At 41.4% G+C, this 17921-nt stretch overlaps 1 protein-coding gene across 1 annotated transcript in view; it reads right to left on the bottom strand.

Annotated features, from left to right (window-relative positions):
• oafa (OAF homolog a (Drosophila)) overlaps window positions 1-17921 on the bottom strand; it is a 90022-nt gene that overhangs the window by 7995 nt on the left and 64106 nt on the right. Inside the window, exons 2-3 of the mRNA XM_060943846.1 lie at window positions 13296-13430; window positions 2299-2479 (exon numbers count right to left, since the gene is read on the bottom strand). Coding sequence (XP_060799829.1) covers window positions 2299-2479; window positions 13296-13430 — 316 coding nt within the window. The remainder of the gene's footprint in view (window positions 1-2298; window positions 2480-13295; window positions 13431-17921) is intronic.

Genomic DNA, 17921 nt, shown 5'->3' with positions numbered 1-17921 from the left:
TTGCTCCTGGATCGTTGGGAGAAGTTGCTCTTGGAGGATGTTTTGATACCGTTCTTTATTCATGGCATTCTTCTGAGGCAAAATTGAGGGTGAGCCCAGTCCCTTGGATGAGAAGCGACCCCACACATGAATAATCTCAGGATGCTTTACTGTTGGCATGACGCAGGACTCATGGTATTACCTTTTCTTCTCTGGAGAGTCATTTTTCCAGATGTCCCAAACAGTCCAAAGGCAGCTTCATCAGAGAAAATAACTTTACCCCAGCCCTCTGCAGTCTGCAAAAAGTTGGAGACTCGAGACTTTGATCACTCGTGGACTTGAATGTTGGAGACTCGAGACTGGACTCGGACTCGAGGTTTAGTGACTCGACTACAACAGTGGTGTTGAATATGGTTTACGATATTGCATGGTTGTCAAGACAACATGACGTCACAGGTCTGGGACGTAAAACTGCCGTGCTAGTGAGAGACCGTGACAATTTGGAAACAAACATGGCTGCCAGGTTTGCTTTGCTGAATACGGAAGATTTTGAGAGACTTTTGAAAGAAAGAAAGACGTTGAACCCTGAAAGGAATGCGTATGTATTATTATGATAATAACACTGGCTGGCTTTTTTCGTGGTCTATCAGATATATTCCATTTGGCTACTCGTCTTCGACTCGTTCAAGATCATGCTAGCTGAATGGAATATATCTGATAGACCACTTAACGCGGGGCGGCACGGTGGTGTAGTGGTTAGCGCTGTCGCTTCACAGCAAGAAGGTCCGGGTTCGAGCCCCGTGGCCGGCGAGGGCCTTTCTGTGCGGAGTTTGCATGTTCTCCCCGTGTCCGCGTGGGTTTCCTCCGGGTGCTCCGGTTTCCCCCACAGTCCAAAGACATGCAGGTTAGGTTAACTGGTGACTCTAAATTGACCGTAGGTGTGAATGTGAGTGTGAATGGTTGTCTGTGTCTTCTAGTGGGTTTATTGATGGCATGCAATATTGTTATCATATTGCTTATCCTCCATGTATTACACCACTCTACCCAATGGAGAATGAGCGTGCAATATTGCACACTGTCAAGATAGCATGACATCACACGTCAGAGATGTAAAACTTCCACGCTAGCGAGCGACAGTGACAATTTGTAAACAAACATGGCCACCAAGTTTGCTTCGTTAAAAATGGAAGACGTTGAGAGAATTTTGGCTGCCAGGTCGCGCCATTGTGTGTAGCTGTCGATGTTGATTTTAAAAGTAACTAAGTTAGTTACACAGGGAAAATAATGATATTTGGCTTGACCGCACTAGCATTGGCCTTCGATGACGCTACACCGGCTGGAAGGTAACTGGACTGCTGCACTAACAGCACCGAGTTGCAGGTAATCTAGTGTTGGACTTTGAGAATGCTAATATGAAGAGTGTGTGTATGTATAATAAAAATTATAATAATATTGGCTGGCGGGTGGCACGGTGATGTAGTGGTTAGCGCTGTCGCCTCACAGCAAGAAGGTCCGGGTTCGAGCCCCGTGTCCGGCGAGGGCCTTTCTGTGTGGAGTTTGCATGTTCTCCCCGTGTCCGCGTGGGTTTCCTCCGGGTGCTCCGGTTTCCCCCACAGTCCAAAGACATGCAGGTTAGGTTAACTGGTGACTCTAAATTGACCGTAGGTGTGAATGTGAGTGTGAATGGTTGTCTGTGTCTATGTGTCAGCCCTGTGATGACCTGGCGACTTGTCCAGGGTGTACCCCGCCTTTCGCCCGTAGTCAGCTGGGATAGGCTCCAGCTTGCCTGCGACCCTGTAGAACAGGATAAAGCGGCTAGAGATGATGATGAGATGAGACCACTCAATGCAGGCCAGTGTTATTTAAATATCCAGATTCAACAAAATCTTATGTAATGAAAGTTGAACTGTGAACTGCTCTTTAACCAGTATGGATTCAAATAATCCAAATTTAATTGCAAAATTCACATTAAGATCACTGTGTGATGGGGGAGGGGTGGAAACAGCATTAGTCGTGCTATCTGTACTGTGGAAGCAAAGGTCAAAACAATACATTCTCCATTTTCTCAGCTGCCGTTTCCTGTTCGAATGAATTCTCAAAAAAGCCCTGCTTTCAAACACTAGTAGTTTAGAAACCGTGTGAACTGGAAATAAAAGTATGCCATTATACTGTACATGTATATTTGTGCATTTGCTATTTACAGTTATGCTGACACTAAAGAACGAAAATGACTGGGACAGTCTCGAAGAGGAAAATGGCAGCAGTCTGGGACGCAATTAAAGTGTGTGTTTTTGGCAGGCTGTAATTAGAAGCACTTGCCCGTGTCCAGCCAGTGGCGCATGTCTGCCTCACGCGTGTACACGCCGTCACGCGCCACACTGCACATGTTGTAGATGAGGGCACTCAGCTGCCATGCCAACGTCACGTTCACCGCCACGTTCATGCTGAGCGTCTCCGTCGGCCTCTTCTCCTCCGCCATCCTCACCGTGTGGGGGTTTTTCTGCACACAGCCCAAGTTTAATTCAGTTACTAAACATGTCCGCATGCTCAAACCAACACACATCCTTCATTTCGGTTACACATTTTAAGCCATGACCCTAAAACCCATCATTACAGGTCTTCATCTAACAGCCACCTTGGATCAAGTTCCACACACCTACATGCAGCCTACACAACCGTCTCAACCAGGGGCCTCTGGCATAATTACAGCAGGTCTGTAGGACTGTTTCTAAAAATATTTAACATCATGCATACAGTGGTGCTTAAAAGTTGGTGAACCCTTTTGAATTTTTCTAAGTTTCTGCATAAGTGTGACTTAAAACAAACAGATTTTCACACAAGTAGATTAAAAAGAACCCAATTAAACAAATTCGACAACGTATTATACTTGGTCACTGATTTATTGAGGAAAATTATTCAATATTACACATCAGTGAGTGGCAAAAAGTATGTGAACCTTTGCGTTTAGTATCTGGCGTGAACACCTTGTGCAGCAATAACTGCAAGGTTTTGGTAACTGTTGAGCAGTCCTGCACATGAGTTTGGTGAATTTTAGCCCATTCCTCTGTACAGATCAGCTTCAACTCCGGGATGTTGGGGAGTTTAAAATCACATGAACTGCTCGCTTCAGGTCCAACATTTTTATTGGATTAAGGTCAGAACTTGGATTTGGTCTTTATTCTTCTTTATCCATTCTTTGCTTGAACAACTTGTGTGCTTAGGGATGTTGTCCCGCTGCATGACCCAGTTTCTCTTGAGATTCAGTTCTCTCTCTCTCTTTCTCACACATAAATAAAAATGCATGGATGGATAGATGGAAGGATATACAGATGGATGGATGGATGGATGGATGGATGGGTATATGGATGGAAGGATATATGGATGGAAGATGGAAGGATGGATTGATAAGGATATATGAATGAAAGGATGGACATATGGATGGAAGGATATATGGCTGGATGATGGGTATATGGACGGAAGGATGGATTGATATAAGGATATGTGAATGAAAGGATGGATATATGGATGGAAGGATATATGGATGGATGATGGGTATATGGATGGAAGGATGGATTGATATAAGGATATGTGAATGAAAGGATGGATATATGGATGGAAGGATATATGGATGGATGATGGGTATATGGATGAAAGGATATATGGATGGAAGATGGAAGGATGGATTGATAAGGATATATGAATGAAAGGATGGACATATGGATGGAAGGATATATGGCTGGATGATGGGTATATGGACGGAAGGATGGATTGATATAAGGATATGTGAATGAAAGGATGGATATATGGATGGAAGGATATATGGATGGATGATGGGTATATGGATGGAAGGATGGATTGATATAAGGATATGTGAATGAAAGGATGGATATATGGATGGAAGGATATATGGATGGAAGGATATATGGATGGAAGGATATATGGATGGATGATGGGTATATGATGGAAGGATATATGGATGAAAGATGGAAGGATGGATTGATAAGGATATATGAATGAAAGGATGGACATATGGATAGAAGGATATATGACTGGATGATGAGTATATGGATGGAAGGATGGATTGATATAAGGATATGTGAATGAAAGGATGGATATATGGATGGATGATGGGTATATGGATGAAAGGATATATGGATGGATGATGGTATATGGATGGAAGGATGGATTGATAAGGATATATGAATGAAAGGATGGACATATGGATGGAAGGATATATGGCTGAATGATGGGTATATGGATGGAAGGATGGATTGATATAAGGATATGTGAATGAAAGGATGGATATATGGATGGAAGGATATATGGATGGATGATGGGTATATGGATGGAAGGATGGATTGATATAAGGATATGTGAATGAAAGGATGGATATATGGATGGAAGGATATATGGATGGATGATGGGTATATGGATGAAAGGATATATGGATGAAAGATGGAAGGATGGATTGATAAGGATATATGAATGAAAGGATGGACATATGGATAGAAGGATATATGGCTGGATGATGGGTATATGGATGGAAGGATGGATTGATATAAGGATATGTGAATGAAAGGATGGATATATGGATGGATGATGGGTATATGGATGGAAGGATATATGGATGGATGATGGTATATGGATGGAAGGATATATGGATGGAAGATGGAAGGATGGATTGATAAGGATATATGAATGAAAGGATGGACATATTGATGGAAGGATATATGGATGGATGATGGTATATGGATGGAAGGATATATGGATGGAAGATGGAAGGATGGATTGATAAGGATATATGAATGAAAGGATGGACATATGGATGGAAGGATATATGGCTGGATGATGGGTATATAGATGGAAGGATGGATTGATATAAGGATATGTGAATGAAAGGATGGATATATGGATGGAAGGATATATGGATGGAAGTATATATGGCTGGATGATGGGTATATGGATGGAAGGATGGATTGATAAGGATATGTGAATGAAAGGATGGATATATGGATGGAAGGATATATGGCTGGATGATGGGTATATGGATGGAAGGATGGATTGATATAAGGATATGTGAATGAAAGGATGGATATATGGATGGATGATGGGTATATGGATGGAAGGTTATATGGATGGATGATGGGTATATGGATGGAAGGATATATGGATGGATGATGGGTATATGGATGAAAGATGGAAGGATGCATTGATAAGGATATATGAATGAAAGGATGGACATATGGATAGAAGGATACAAGGATGGATGATGGTATATGGGTGGAAGGATATAAGGATATGTGAATGAAAGGACAGGTATATGGATGGAAGGATATATGATGGGTATATGGATGGAAGGATATATGCATGGAAGGATATATGGCTGGATGATGGGTATATGGATGGAAGGATGGATTGATATAAGGATATGTGAATGAAAGGATGGATATATGGATGGAAGGATATATGGATGGAAGGATATATGGCTGGATGATGGGTATATGGATGGAAGGATGGATTGATATAAGGATATGTGAATGAAAGGATGGATATATGGATGGAAGGATATATGGCTGGATGATGGGTATATGGATGGAAGGATGGATTGATAAGGATATGTGAATGAAAGGATGGATATATGGATGGATGATGGGTATATGGATGGAAGGTTATATGGATGGATGATGGGTATATGGATGGAAGGATATATGGATGGATGATGGGTATATGGATGAAAGATGGAAGGATGGATTGATAAGGATATATGAATGAAAGGATGGACATATGGATAGAAGGATACAAGGATGGATGATGGTATATGGGTGGAAGGATATAAGGATATGTGAATGAAAGGACAGGTATATGGATGGAAGGATATATGATGGGTATATGGATGGAAGGATATATGCATGGAAGATGGAAGGATGGATTGATAAGGATATATGAATGAAAGGATGGACATATGGATGGAAGGATATATGGCTGGATGATGGGTATATGGATGGAAGGATGGATTGATATAAGGATATGTGAATGAAAGGATGGATATATGGATGGAAGGATATATGGATGGATGATGGGTATATGGATGGAAGGATATATGATGGGTATATGGATGGAAGGATATATGGATGAAAGATGGAAGGATGGATTGATAAGGATATATGAATGAAAGGATGGACATATGGATAGAAGGATACAAGGATGGATGATGGTATATGGGTGGAAGGATATAAGGAGATGTGAATGAAAGGACAGGTATATGGATGGAAAGATATACGGCTGGATGATGGGTATATGGATGGGAGGATGGATTGATATAAGGACATATGAATGAAAGGATGGACATATGGATGGAAGGATATAAGGATGGATGACGGTATATGAATGAAAGGATGGGTATATGGATGGAAAGATATGAATGGAAGGATGGATGGAAAACTTGATTTGGTCATTCACCTGTACATTCAGAATGCACATTTGAATGGAAATACGTTCTACTGGCTTACGTCAACATAACTGCCGCATATAACAATTGCGCATAACCCAGTAACCAAAAATGATCAATTAGATACTTTAAATTAAAAAAAAAAATACTCTATAGGATAAAATATACTAACTATGCTCCATATATTAAATATATTCCACAATAAAGGATTTACAGCAGCATGTAGGATATTGCACATATTCCAGATAGTGAGGTTCTTGCCCAGATATATACTGTATGGTAGGGGATTATTTAGAGTTCAGGAGTTTGATGGCTTGGGGGAGGAAGCTGTTACAGAACCTGGCTGTTCTGCTCCGGATACCGCGGAACCTCTGGCCAGAGGGCCGTAGGAAGAACAGTCCGTGATGCGGATGGGTGTGGTCTTTTGTAAATGTTCTGAGCCCTGGTCGGATAGCGTGTGACTGCAACGTCTTAGATGGAAGGCGGAGACGTCCTGATCTTTTCTGCCGTCCTCACCACTCCTCACATGATCTTCCAGTCTGAGGCTTTGTAGTCCACAAACCAGACAGAGATGCAGCTTTTTTCACTTTTAGTACGCGTGTGAAAATCTGTCACAGTTATACAGAAAGTTCTAAAGGGTTCACAAGCTTCCAAGCACTGCTGCAAGTAGTATTTTTGTTAAATATTTCCAGAGTACACTTTAAATACATTTTATGCCCATTCAATTTCAGAAAAGCCAAAGACCTCCAGGTTTTTACATGAACCTATATGCTTCGTCATGCACATTCACACCTCTCTCAGCTTGCTCGTTCTGGAGAACCTCTGATCTACTGTACCTTCACTGTCATTACTCGCATAAAGGTCTGCATTGTGTCCGACACTGTTAAGATGAATACAAACAGTTTTAAAAAGTCCTAAGCTCACTATTGAAAAACTGATTCCACGAGTTCACTATTCCATTCATATACCATTATCCCCCCCCCCCGATTAAAAAGGTTGCTGCTGGAGATGATAAATACAAGGAGACACCCAAAACTAACAAATCCTGTCTCATTGTTCCAGCTGCAATAAAATAAATAAACGTAGTCTGAATGTGCCGCATGTATCAAAATAATAACTGGGCAGCACAAGTGAAAAACATTTGAAATATCGTGGCGTTTTCTTTCCAAAAAACAAAACATCATACAGTGTCTTCGTCAGGTGTTGGACCACCATGAACCACCAGAACAGCTTCAACGCTTCTTGGCACAGAGTCTTTGGAACGTGACTTGATGGATAAATGAATTTCTTACAAAAATAAATAGATTTCCCTCAATTACCGTTTTGATTGATGGTAGAAAAAGCCAAACATATCTCTCTAAAATCTTGCACGTGCTCCAAATAAATACTAGAAGGGCACTCGGTAGAGCACACCTCTGCCAAGCCACATATTAAATCAACATCAAAATCCCTTGAACCTGGGATAATACTCAAGCTGGAAACCAAATTTCATCAAAATCCATTTCACTGATTTTTGAGTTACAACCCCGATTCCAAAAAAGTTGGGACAAAGTACAAATTGTAAATAAAAATGGAATGCAATGATGTGGAAGTTTCAAAATTCCATATTTTATTCAGAATAGAACATAGATGACATATCAAATGTTTAAACTGAGAAAATGTATCATTTAAAGAGAAAAATTAGGTGATTTTAAATTTCATGACAACAACACATCTCAAAAAAGTTGGGACAAGGCCATGTTTCCCACTGTGAGACATCCCCTTTTCTCTTTACAACAGTCTGTAAACGTCTGGGGACTGAGGAGACAAGTTGCTCAAGTTTAGGGATAGGAATGTTAACCCATTCTTGTCTAATGTAGGATTCTAGTTGCTCAACTGTCTTAGGTCTTTTTTGTCGTATCTTCCGTTTTATGATGCGCCAAATGTTTTCTATGGGTGAAAGATCTGGACTGCAGGCTGGCCAGTTCAGTACCCGGACCCTTCTTCTACGCAGCCATGATGCTGTAATTGATGCAGTATGTGGTTTGGCATTGTCATGTTGGAAAATGCAAGGTCTTCCCTGAAAGAGACGTCGTCTGGATGGGAGCGTATGTTGCTCTAGAACCTGGATATACCTTTCAGCATTGATGGTGTCTTTCCAGATGTGTAAGCTGCCCATGCCACACGCACTAATGCAACCCCATACCATCAGAGATGCAGGCTTCTGAACTGAGCGCTGATAACAACTTGGGTCGTCCTTCTCCTCTTTAGTCCGAATGACACGGCGTCCCTGATTTCCATAAAGAACTTCAAATTTTGATTCGTCTGACCACAGAACAGTTTTCCACTTTGCCACAGTCCATTTTAAATGAGCCTTGGCCCAGAGAAGACGTCTGCGCTTCTGGATCATGTTTAGATACGGCTTCTTCTTTGAACTATAGAGTTTTAGCTGGCAACGGCGGATGGCACGGTGAATTGTGTTCACAGATAATGTTCTCTGGAAATATTCCTGAGCCCATTTTGTGATTCCCAATACAGAAGCATGCCTGTATGTGATGCAGTGCCGTCTAAGGGCCCGAAGATCACGGGCACCCAGTATGGTTTTCCGGCCTTGACCCTTACGCACAGAGATTCTTCCAGATTCTCTGAATCTTTTGATATTATGCACTGTAGATGATATGTTCAAACTCTTTGCAATTTTACACTGTCGAACTCCTTTCTGATATTGCTCCACTATTTGTCAGCGCAGAATTAGGGGGATTGGTGATCCTCTTCCCATCTTTACTTCTGAGAGCCGCTGCCACTCCAAGATGCTCTTTTTATACCCAGTCATGTTAATGACCTATTGCCAATTGACCTAATGAGTTGCAATTTGGTCCTCCAGCTGTTCCTTTTTTGCACCTTTAACTTTTCCAGCCTCTTATTGCCCCGTCCCAACTTTTTTGAGATGTGTTGCCGTCATGAAATTTCAAATGAGCCAATATTTGGCATGAAATTTCAAAATGTCTCACTTTCGACATTTGATATGTTGTCTATGTTCTATTGTGAATACAATATCAGTTTTTGAGATTTGTAAATTATTGCATTCTGCTTTTATTTACAATTTGTACTTTGTCCCAACTTTTTTGGAATTGGGGTTGTACATTGGGAACAATCCCAAAAAATCCTGGATCCACACACGGTCAGTTTTGCATCAAAATCTAAAATCAATTTGTTCCTTGGTCCGTGGCTCACCTTTCCTCAAAAACGTCATCAAAACCACGACTTTCACTGCTTTTTGAGTGCAGTTACACTGGGAATAAAAAACAAATGAATGCGAAAATCTCATCAAAAAAAAAAGTTGGCGGAGATAATTAATACAGATACGATTAGCAGAGGTGTGACGATTAATCAATCCCTGATCTATCGATCCATTTCAATCTGCAATTCAAAAATCGATTAAAATTTAATGCATCACGATTCACTGACACTTCACTAACAATACCTGATTTCATCTCGATAACCTAAAGGGGTGTTCACACGGCAACTTTTACTCCGGTGTAGCACCGGGGCTGCCCCGGTAGAGCGTTCACACGGTACAAAGTTATAGCGGTGTCGCCCCTGAAAGCTGCTTAAACCGGTGCAAATCTAACCCTGCTCGGGAGGTGGTTTAAGAAATTTACTCCGGAGTAAATGCTAGTTTGCAGGGCAGCACCGATATAAAATGGGGCGTCTGAACGCTACAGGGGTAGACTCGCTATACGCGTGAGGAGAGTTGATTACATACGGGCATTGCATAATTTGCATCCTGGTATTTTGCGCTTCCAAAATGGCGAATATCAACACCAACAGAACTGCGTGTCTTCCAGTGTTGCCAGATTGGGCGGTTTTAAGTGCATTTTGGTGGATTTGAACATATTTTGGGCTGGAAAACGTCAGCAGTATCTGGCAACACTGGTGTCTTCATCCACGTTGTTTTCCCGGCGCTTGGTGATGCCATGACAACCGGGAAAAGGAAGTACATTTTCACGCATGCACATATTTCATTTCCGCATTATTACTATCGTATAGCACGGTCGCAAAAACTACCGTGTGAACGCAAGTGGGGCTGCACCGGTGCTAACACGCTTCTCTCTAGTAAGCAGGTTTGTGACGTGTGAACGCTCCACAAAATTTACACCGGTGTAAGATATATCGCAACAAAATACATCGGTGCAGCATCGATGCAAATATGTGCCGTGTGAACACCCCATAGATGCATAACAAAATTGACAAACGGCATCATTTTGATATTAAAAATCTGATTCGGTATCCGGAGCTGTACGTGGGCGCAGCCATGTTTGTTGTTGCTACAGCAATCTCGCCAGATCACGCGCTGCTTTGTGAATAACATGGCGGACGACTCGGAATTCCTGAAGCCACCAGCTTTTAAAAGCCCAGTTTGGTGGCATTTCTTACAACCTCAGTGCCTTCTGTCCTCTCTGGACAATGAATGTTGTGTCTCAAGAGGTGTGATTCACTTTAACACAAAAAAGTAACTGTATTTTTGTGTTTTAAAAGATTGACACAAAAAAAAAGTCATGAAGTTTTCATGGCTTTTTTTTTTCTTAGTGTTTTGCGATTTGACAATTAAAATGTGCCAAAATTGACAGCGTCAATGGAGTGACTGGAGTCTGAATAAAGACTACAAAGGCAACACGCCTTTTTTTTTTTTTAAATTGCTCTACATTTCTAGCCTGATACACTACCGTTCAAAAGTTTGGGGTCACCCAGACAATTTTGTGTTTTCCATGAAAAGTCACACTTTTATTTCCCACCATAAGTTGTAAAATGAATAGAAAATATAGTCAAGACATTTTTCTGGCCATTTTGAGCATTTAATCAACCCCACAAATGTGATGCTCCAGAAACTCAATCTGCTCAAAGGAAGGTCAGTTTTATAGCTTCTCTAAAGAGCTCAACTGTTTTCAGCTGTGCTAACATGATTGTACAAGGGTTTTCTAATCATCCATTAGCCTTCTGAGGCAATGAGCAAACACATTGTACCATTAGAACACTGGAGTGAGAGTTGCTGGAAATGGGCCTCTATACACCTATGGAGATATTGCACCAAAAACCAGACATTTGCAGCTAGAATAGTCATTTACCACATTAGCAATGTATAGAGTGGATTTCTGATTAGTTTAAAGTGATCTTCATTGGAAAGAACAGTGCTTTTCTTTCAAAAATAAGGACATTTCAAAGTGACCCCAAACTTTTGAACGGTAGTGTAGTTAACAGAATATTGGCAAGGATTTGCATCAGTTATAAAATAGAGGACAAAAAACGTGAATCATTCAAATCGAATGGTCAAAATCGTGATTCGAATCGAACTGCGAAAAAACGGAATTGTCACACCTGTAACCATTCGGCAGTGCACTATTTAGGACAGGTGTCCTGCGAGAGACATCAACAAAGTTGTACAAGAAGAAGGTTTGTATTTTCATGTGGGTGCAAGCATGCGATCAGATATGAAGCTCACGGGACAAAGTTCTTGTGCAATGCACTTGCGTCTTTTTTTTTTTTAAAGATGTGCCAACATTTCTACCTCTAGGGCTTTTCTAGTGCCTCCATTTGTAGAGTTCATGATTTGACTGTAAAAAGGGGGGGGGGGGGGGGGAGCACCGACTTGCATTCCAGCGGGTGCCAATAATTTTGACGCAAACTTTTTGCAAAAAACATTGCACTGCTTAACCAAACTTTTGTTTGAAAAAAGTACCATGTAAAAATAAAACTACATCCTCTCATACGTTTAAGCACAAAACAGAACATTGGGCCTTTTCCCTTCACATTTGATTATTTTTATGTAGGGTGCCAACATTTCTGGAGCTGACCGGTACCTAAATGCACGTGCTGCTCTGATTGCTATATGCAGATTTTGGTGGGGTGAAAATTTTACTTGCAGCTTTTTATGTACGTTGTGGGTACTGTTCCATTTTATGTGGTCTTGGGTGGGTGTTTTTTTTTTTTTGTCTGTTCTATTCATATGTACGGAAGCCGCGAGAGGCCCTTCATATAATCTTTTTTTTTTTTTTAATTCAGCTTGTTATCCCGAGATAACGACATAATTAATTCAGGATCTCGAGAAAACAAACACAACTAATTCGAGATCTCAAGAAAACAAAACCGTTATTCCGAGATCTCGAGAAAACAAAACAATTATTCCGTGATCTCGAGTAAACAGCTGAGAAATGGTTCATTCAGGTGCGCCAAGAGACTTGTGCTATGCTGACTTTGGGGCTATTTCTCATTCTGTATAGACGCAACTTTGGTCATTAGAATGTCTGGAATAATCGATCACCTAATAAGGCAATATTTTGATCGGGGTTGACACAGGGAGAGATTGCATTAAGTCTTTTAATAAGGGATCATTTCAAAATTAGTCCGCGGCACCTCCGCAGAAGACTGGCCCGGCTTCGTCTCTACCGACGGAGATACAGTGATCCAGCTGAGATCATGAAATAACGGTTTTGTTTTCTCGAGATCTCGAATTAGTTGTGTTGTTTTCTCGAGATCCTGAATTAATTATGTCGTTATCTCGGGATAACAAGGTGAATAAAAAAAAAGATTACATGAAAGGCCTCTCTCGGCTGCCGTACCCATGTGGTCTTGCACTTTAAGGTTAGCTTTTAATTTTGTTGTACTTGGTAATTCTAATTCTGTAGAAGAAAAAAAGAAATTACGCAACACAATTGTTTGTGAAACATCACTCATTTCAAGTAAATAGCCATTTTATGAACGTGTACAAGGAAGCAGTGCTGCCGGGTGGGTGGATCTTTATTCATGCTGATTTATCTCCACACAGCTTCTCCCAGTTTACTGTAATATCACAGTCAGTCCATTTAAACCCCTGACTGTTTGAGACACTGACCTGCCGGAGTCTGGCCATGGACTCGCTGGAGATGATCTCATTGTGGTTGAGGCGTGTGATGAAGCACAGTGCCTGGTACTGGCTCTGCCCTCTCTCCAACTCTCCCAGAATCAACGCCCGGAAGATCTTCACATCCTGAACAACAGAGACAAAAAACAGTTTTGCATGTGTGTACAGTGGCCTGGGAACATCCCGTTCCGGATTTAGTTCTCTCCTTTACAGTTATAATAACCTCCACTTTTCTGGGAAGGCTTTCCACTAGATTTTGGAGCACGGCTGTCAGGATTTCGTGGTATTCGGCAAACGAGTGAGGACAGACGCTGATGGTTGGTGTGGAGGCCTGGAGCACAGACACTCATCCCAAAGGTGTTCAGTAGGGTTAAAGTCACTGTTCAAGCCACTCAACACAACGTTGAGTTCTTTCTCCCAACACTGGTCGACCATTTCTTCATACAGGGCACCGTTATGTTGAAATGTGTTTGGGCCCCTTAGTGAAGGTCTTTATTTAATAAAAACTAGCCTTGGTATTGTTAACTTGATTGTTATAGTGGATATATTCAGCAGTTCGCACAGTTTGCAGAGAGTTTGTTCAGGCTGATAACTTTTAATAAAATACTTTTGTTGGACTATCGTGTTTGTGTTTTATTGCTGTTTAAATGTTGGCTATTATTAGGCATCTCGGGTGAAACTTCAAATTCAATCCAAATCGCTTGAAACGGCCCTGACTGAATTCCAGAATTAAACCGTGTTTATCCGTTCTTGAGATATTACAAATCAAAGATGGGGGGGGCTTAAATTTTTAGAAAACGGCCGTAATATTCTGTCTGAGGATCACATGGTCCAAAATGGGCCTCATTAACCAATAAGATCAAATGTTTTTTCTTCATAACCTTTGTATTTTTCAAGATATTTACATGGAAATTGGCAGGAACATGGATGGTTGGATACTGAATACAAAAAGTTTGAAAAATTAGTAAAAACAAATTCTCATCTCATCATCTCTAGCCGCTTTATCCTGTTCTACAGGGTCGCAGGCAAGCTGGGGCCTATCCCAGCTGACTACGGGCGAAAGGCGGGGTACACCCTGGACAAGTCGCCAGGTTATCACAGGGCTGACACATAGACACAGACAACCATTCACACTCACATTCACACCTACGGTCAATTTAGAGTCACCAGTTAACCTAACCTGCATGTCTTTGGACTGTGGGGGAAACCGGAGCACCCGGAGGAAACCCACGCGGACACGGGGAGAACATGCAAACTCCGCACAGAAAGGCCCTCGCCAGCCACGGGGCTCGAACCCAGACCTTCTTGCTGTGAGGCGACAGCGCTAACCACTACACCACCATGCCACCCACTAAAAATTATGTAAATTTGTATTTAATTAGCATCAAATATGCAAATTAGGCAAAACCGTTAAATCAGTACACTCTCTTCTTCAAAGTTTCACTAAATGGCTTTATTTGTGCAATATAAAGCTGATCTTAACTCATTTATACACCACAAAGGAAAAATCAATGTTAATTATAAAATCTGCATAAATAAGCACTGAATGTCTCACATCTACCATTCTCTATCAGAATAAAAAAAGGAATAAAAAAGATTGTTTCTAATCCCCTCTTTGTGCTCTGTAGGCCTTTGTATTTCTCAAAAGTAGGGCCTACTAGTGTTTATATGAAAGAATATGAATGATAATATTCACAGCTTTCAAGGAGAACCTCGAAAAAACTGTGATCCACAGCCAATAAACAATTCACATTAACTGAACTGAAACTGACACTCGCGTTTCTGACTTCCGTTTTATCAAAATCTCATTCCGACCACTAAGCTCTCAATATTTTTTCATCAAAACAACTACGGTTCTATTCTAAAATAGTTATTTATTTACATGAATCAGTTTGAGCTGAAAAAATAAGTAGGTAAAGCTATGAAAACTCACTTCAGAGTCTCACATTTTAATCCAGTCATACCACATAACATCATTACATACTGCAGATGACATCTCTGGTTATGCTGCATTCATACAGTATCAGTCAGCAGTTTGGACACACCTTCCAATTCCGTGTTTTTTTTTTCTATATTTTGTTATGAATTAAAAGTGACTCCATGTCTTGAAGTAATGATGGATGTTGTTTCTCTTTACTTAGTTGAGCGGTTCTTGACATAACATGGATTACTCCAGTTGTGGAACAGGGCCATTTACTGTATTATTATTATTTACTATTTGATCTCAAATGCATTAAGAAGTTGCACTAATTAACTTCTGATGAGTCATACCTCTTAACTGAGAAGCGTTCCAGGTGACGACCTCGTGAAGCTAGTTAAGATCCACCAGGGACCATGTTGGAAATAAGTGTTTTACGCTTTTACATGTAATCCCTTGGATACCCTTTGTCTTCCTAGATCCATAAATAAACCAAACCAAACCAAAACAAGATAATACCAATAGTGTGTAAAGCGTCATCAAGGTAAACACTGGCTACGCTGAAGTATCTAAATATGAAACTTTTTATTGAACGCTTTGTTTACATGATTCTATAGACGTTCCCGATGTTATTTCATACTACTGATGTCTTCAGATTTGTTCTACAATGAAGAAAAGAGTCAAAATGCAGAAAAGCCTATGAATGAGTCGGGATGTGTAAACTTTTGACTGGTACTGAATGACAGTAATGCCTACAGTGGACTAAAAAAAAAAAAAAAAAGATAAAATCATGTCTGATCTATTTTGACCCTTGATGCGAAACAGCAAATCAATAAAACTCAATCAAAACTTCTTCTGAAGCAATTCCTTTACTGCCTTTTCTCATGAAAATGAATCCAAGCCCATCTAAAGGTCACCCCAAACCATGTAGCAAAATGTACTGTGGCTTGACAAGACCAAGGCAGAAATGTTTGGGCACAATTCTAAAAAGAGATACGTTTCGTACAAAAACGAGACCACTTGCCTTGTGAAGCATGATGGTGGCAGCATCATGCAATGAGGCTGGGTCTCTAACTAGAGCCCTAACCCCAGCTGAAGTTCTTAATGATGGAACCACTAAAGTGATGAAAATAGACGGGACTATTTTGTGTCAGGGAAGCCGCCACAACTCCACTGTGCGCGAGGTCATTTTCTGCAAGCACAACGGAGGTGTACAAGTGCATGATGTACTAGCGTCAGCGGAGCGAAGGAGACAGATGTAAGTGCAGAAGATCTTTTCTTTATAATAAAGTGCAAACGATCCAAATCTGCAGGCGCAGATCGTGAACAGTAAAATGGGCAAAAGGCCAAGCGAGGCACAAACAGAATATCGTAGACAGAAGCAGGGTCAAAAACAAGGAACAGGAATCAGAAAATCAGGCTTGGTAATGCGTCACATTACTTCAAATATTGTCAAATCGTCAATACTTCGCAAAGTCTGCCTGCATTCTGAGTTCTTATACCGTATAGGCATGCTGACTGCACCTTAATCCTGTACAGGTGTGCGTCATTCACAGTGCGCGCGAGTCAGTTCAGAGCGTGCCTGAGAGTCCTTCGGTTGCTGTGACAGCTAGACTATTAGTATAATATTATGGTCTAGCGTGACTTGGTCAATTTGTTTGCATTTCTTCACAAAAATTATGGCAATGCAGGATTAGCAAAGGAATAAAAATAAAAGTAGTGGCTTAGTTTATTGCCTGTCCCGTCTCGTCTTCTTCCGCTTTATCCGGGACCGGGTCGCGGAGGCAGCAGTCTAAGCATGGAAGCCCAAACTTCCCTTTCCCCAGACACCTCGGTCAGCTCCTCGGGAAGAACACCGAGGTGTTCCCAGGCCAGCCAAGAGACATAGTCCCTCCAGCATGTCCTGGGTCTTCCCCGGGGCCTCCTCCCGGGGGGACATGCCTGGAACACCTCCCCAGGGAGGCGTCCAGGAGGCATCCGAAAAAGATGCCCGAGCCACCTCAGCTGGTTCCTCTCGATGTGGAGGAGCAGCGGCTCTACTCCGAACTCCTCCCGAGTGACTGTGCTTCTCACCCTATCTCTAAGGGAGCGCCCAGCCACCCTGCGAAGGAAACTCATTTCGGCCGCTTGTATCCTGTATGCTTGTTTATTTAAAAATATATTTACCTGCTTACCTTCCATCCGTTTGATGTGTGACACAATATGCTGTCGTGTGGAATCCTAGGGCACGCAACGCCACCTGCGTTTTCGTCTCCTAATACATCCATGTATCTGGCTAATCCAGTATGTCCGCGCCCGGGGAAATGGCCCAACGGGCTGATGTTACAAATTTAACAAGTTTTTCAAAACTTCCTGGTTAAATCGTTTTAACATCAAGGTAATCGGATACAGCTCCAAGACTATTTTGGCACAAAACATGCAGGCCTCTGTTAGGTGGGTAAAAATGAAGAAAAATCGTACCTTCCAGCATAACAACCCAAAAGCACAAATCCACGATAAATATACCACACAAAGTGCACAGTATATATTAAAATAGTGAAAAAGTGTCTGGCTTTTGACTGACTAAATGTTCCTAGTAAAAAGTGTGAGGCTCCTGGCTTGCTTTCAAACTTGCCGTTAAGCGAAGAGACTGTAGTCGGACTCCGAGTGCAAATTACAGATTTATAGAGCTCCGAGCCAGGGAAGCGGAGAGGCACTGT

The sequence above is a fragment of the Neoarius graeffei genome, chromosome 17, assembly GCF_027579695.1.
Source record: "Neoarius graeffei isolate fNeoGra1 chromosome 17, fNeoGra1.pri, whole genome shotgun sequence".
Lineage (NCBI taxonomy): Eukaryota > Metazoa > Chordata > Actinopteri > Siluriformes > Ariidae > Neoarius > Neoarius graeffei.
Note: the sequence above shows the minus strand (reverse complement) of the source record. Positions and strands in the feature narration are given on the sequence as shown.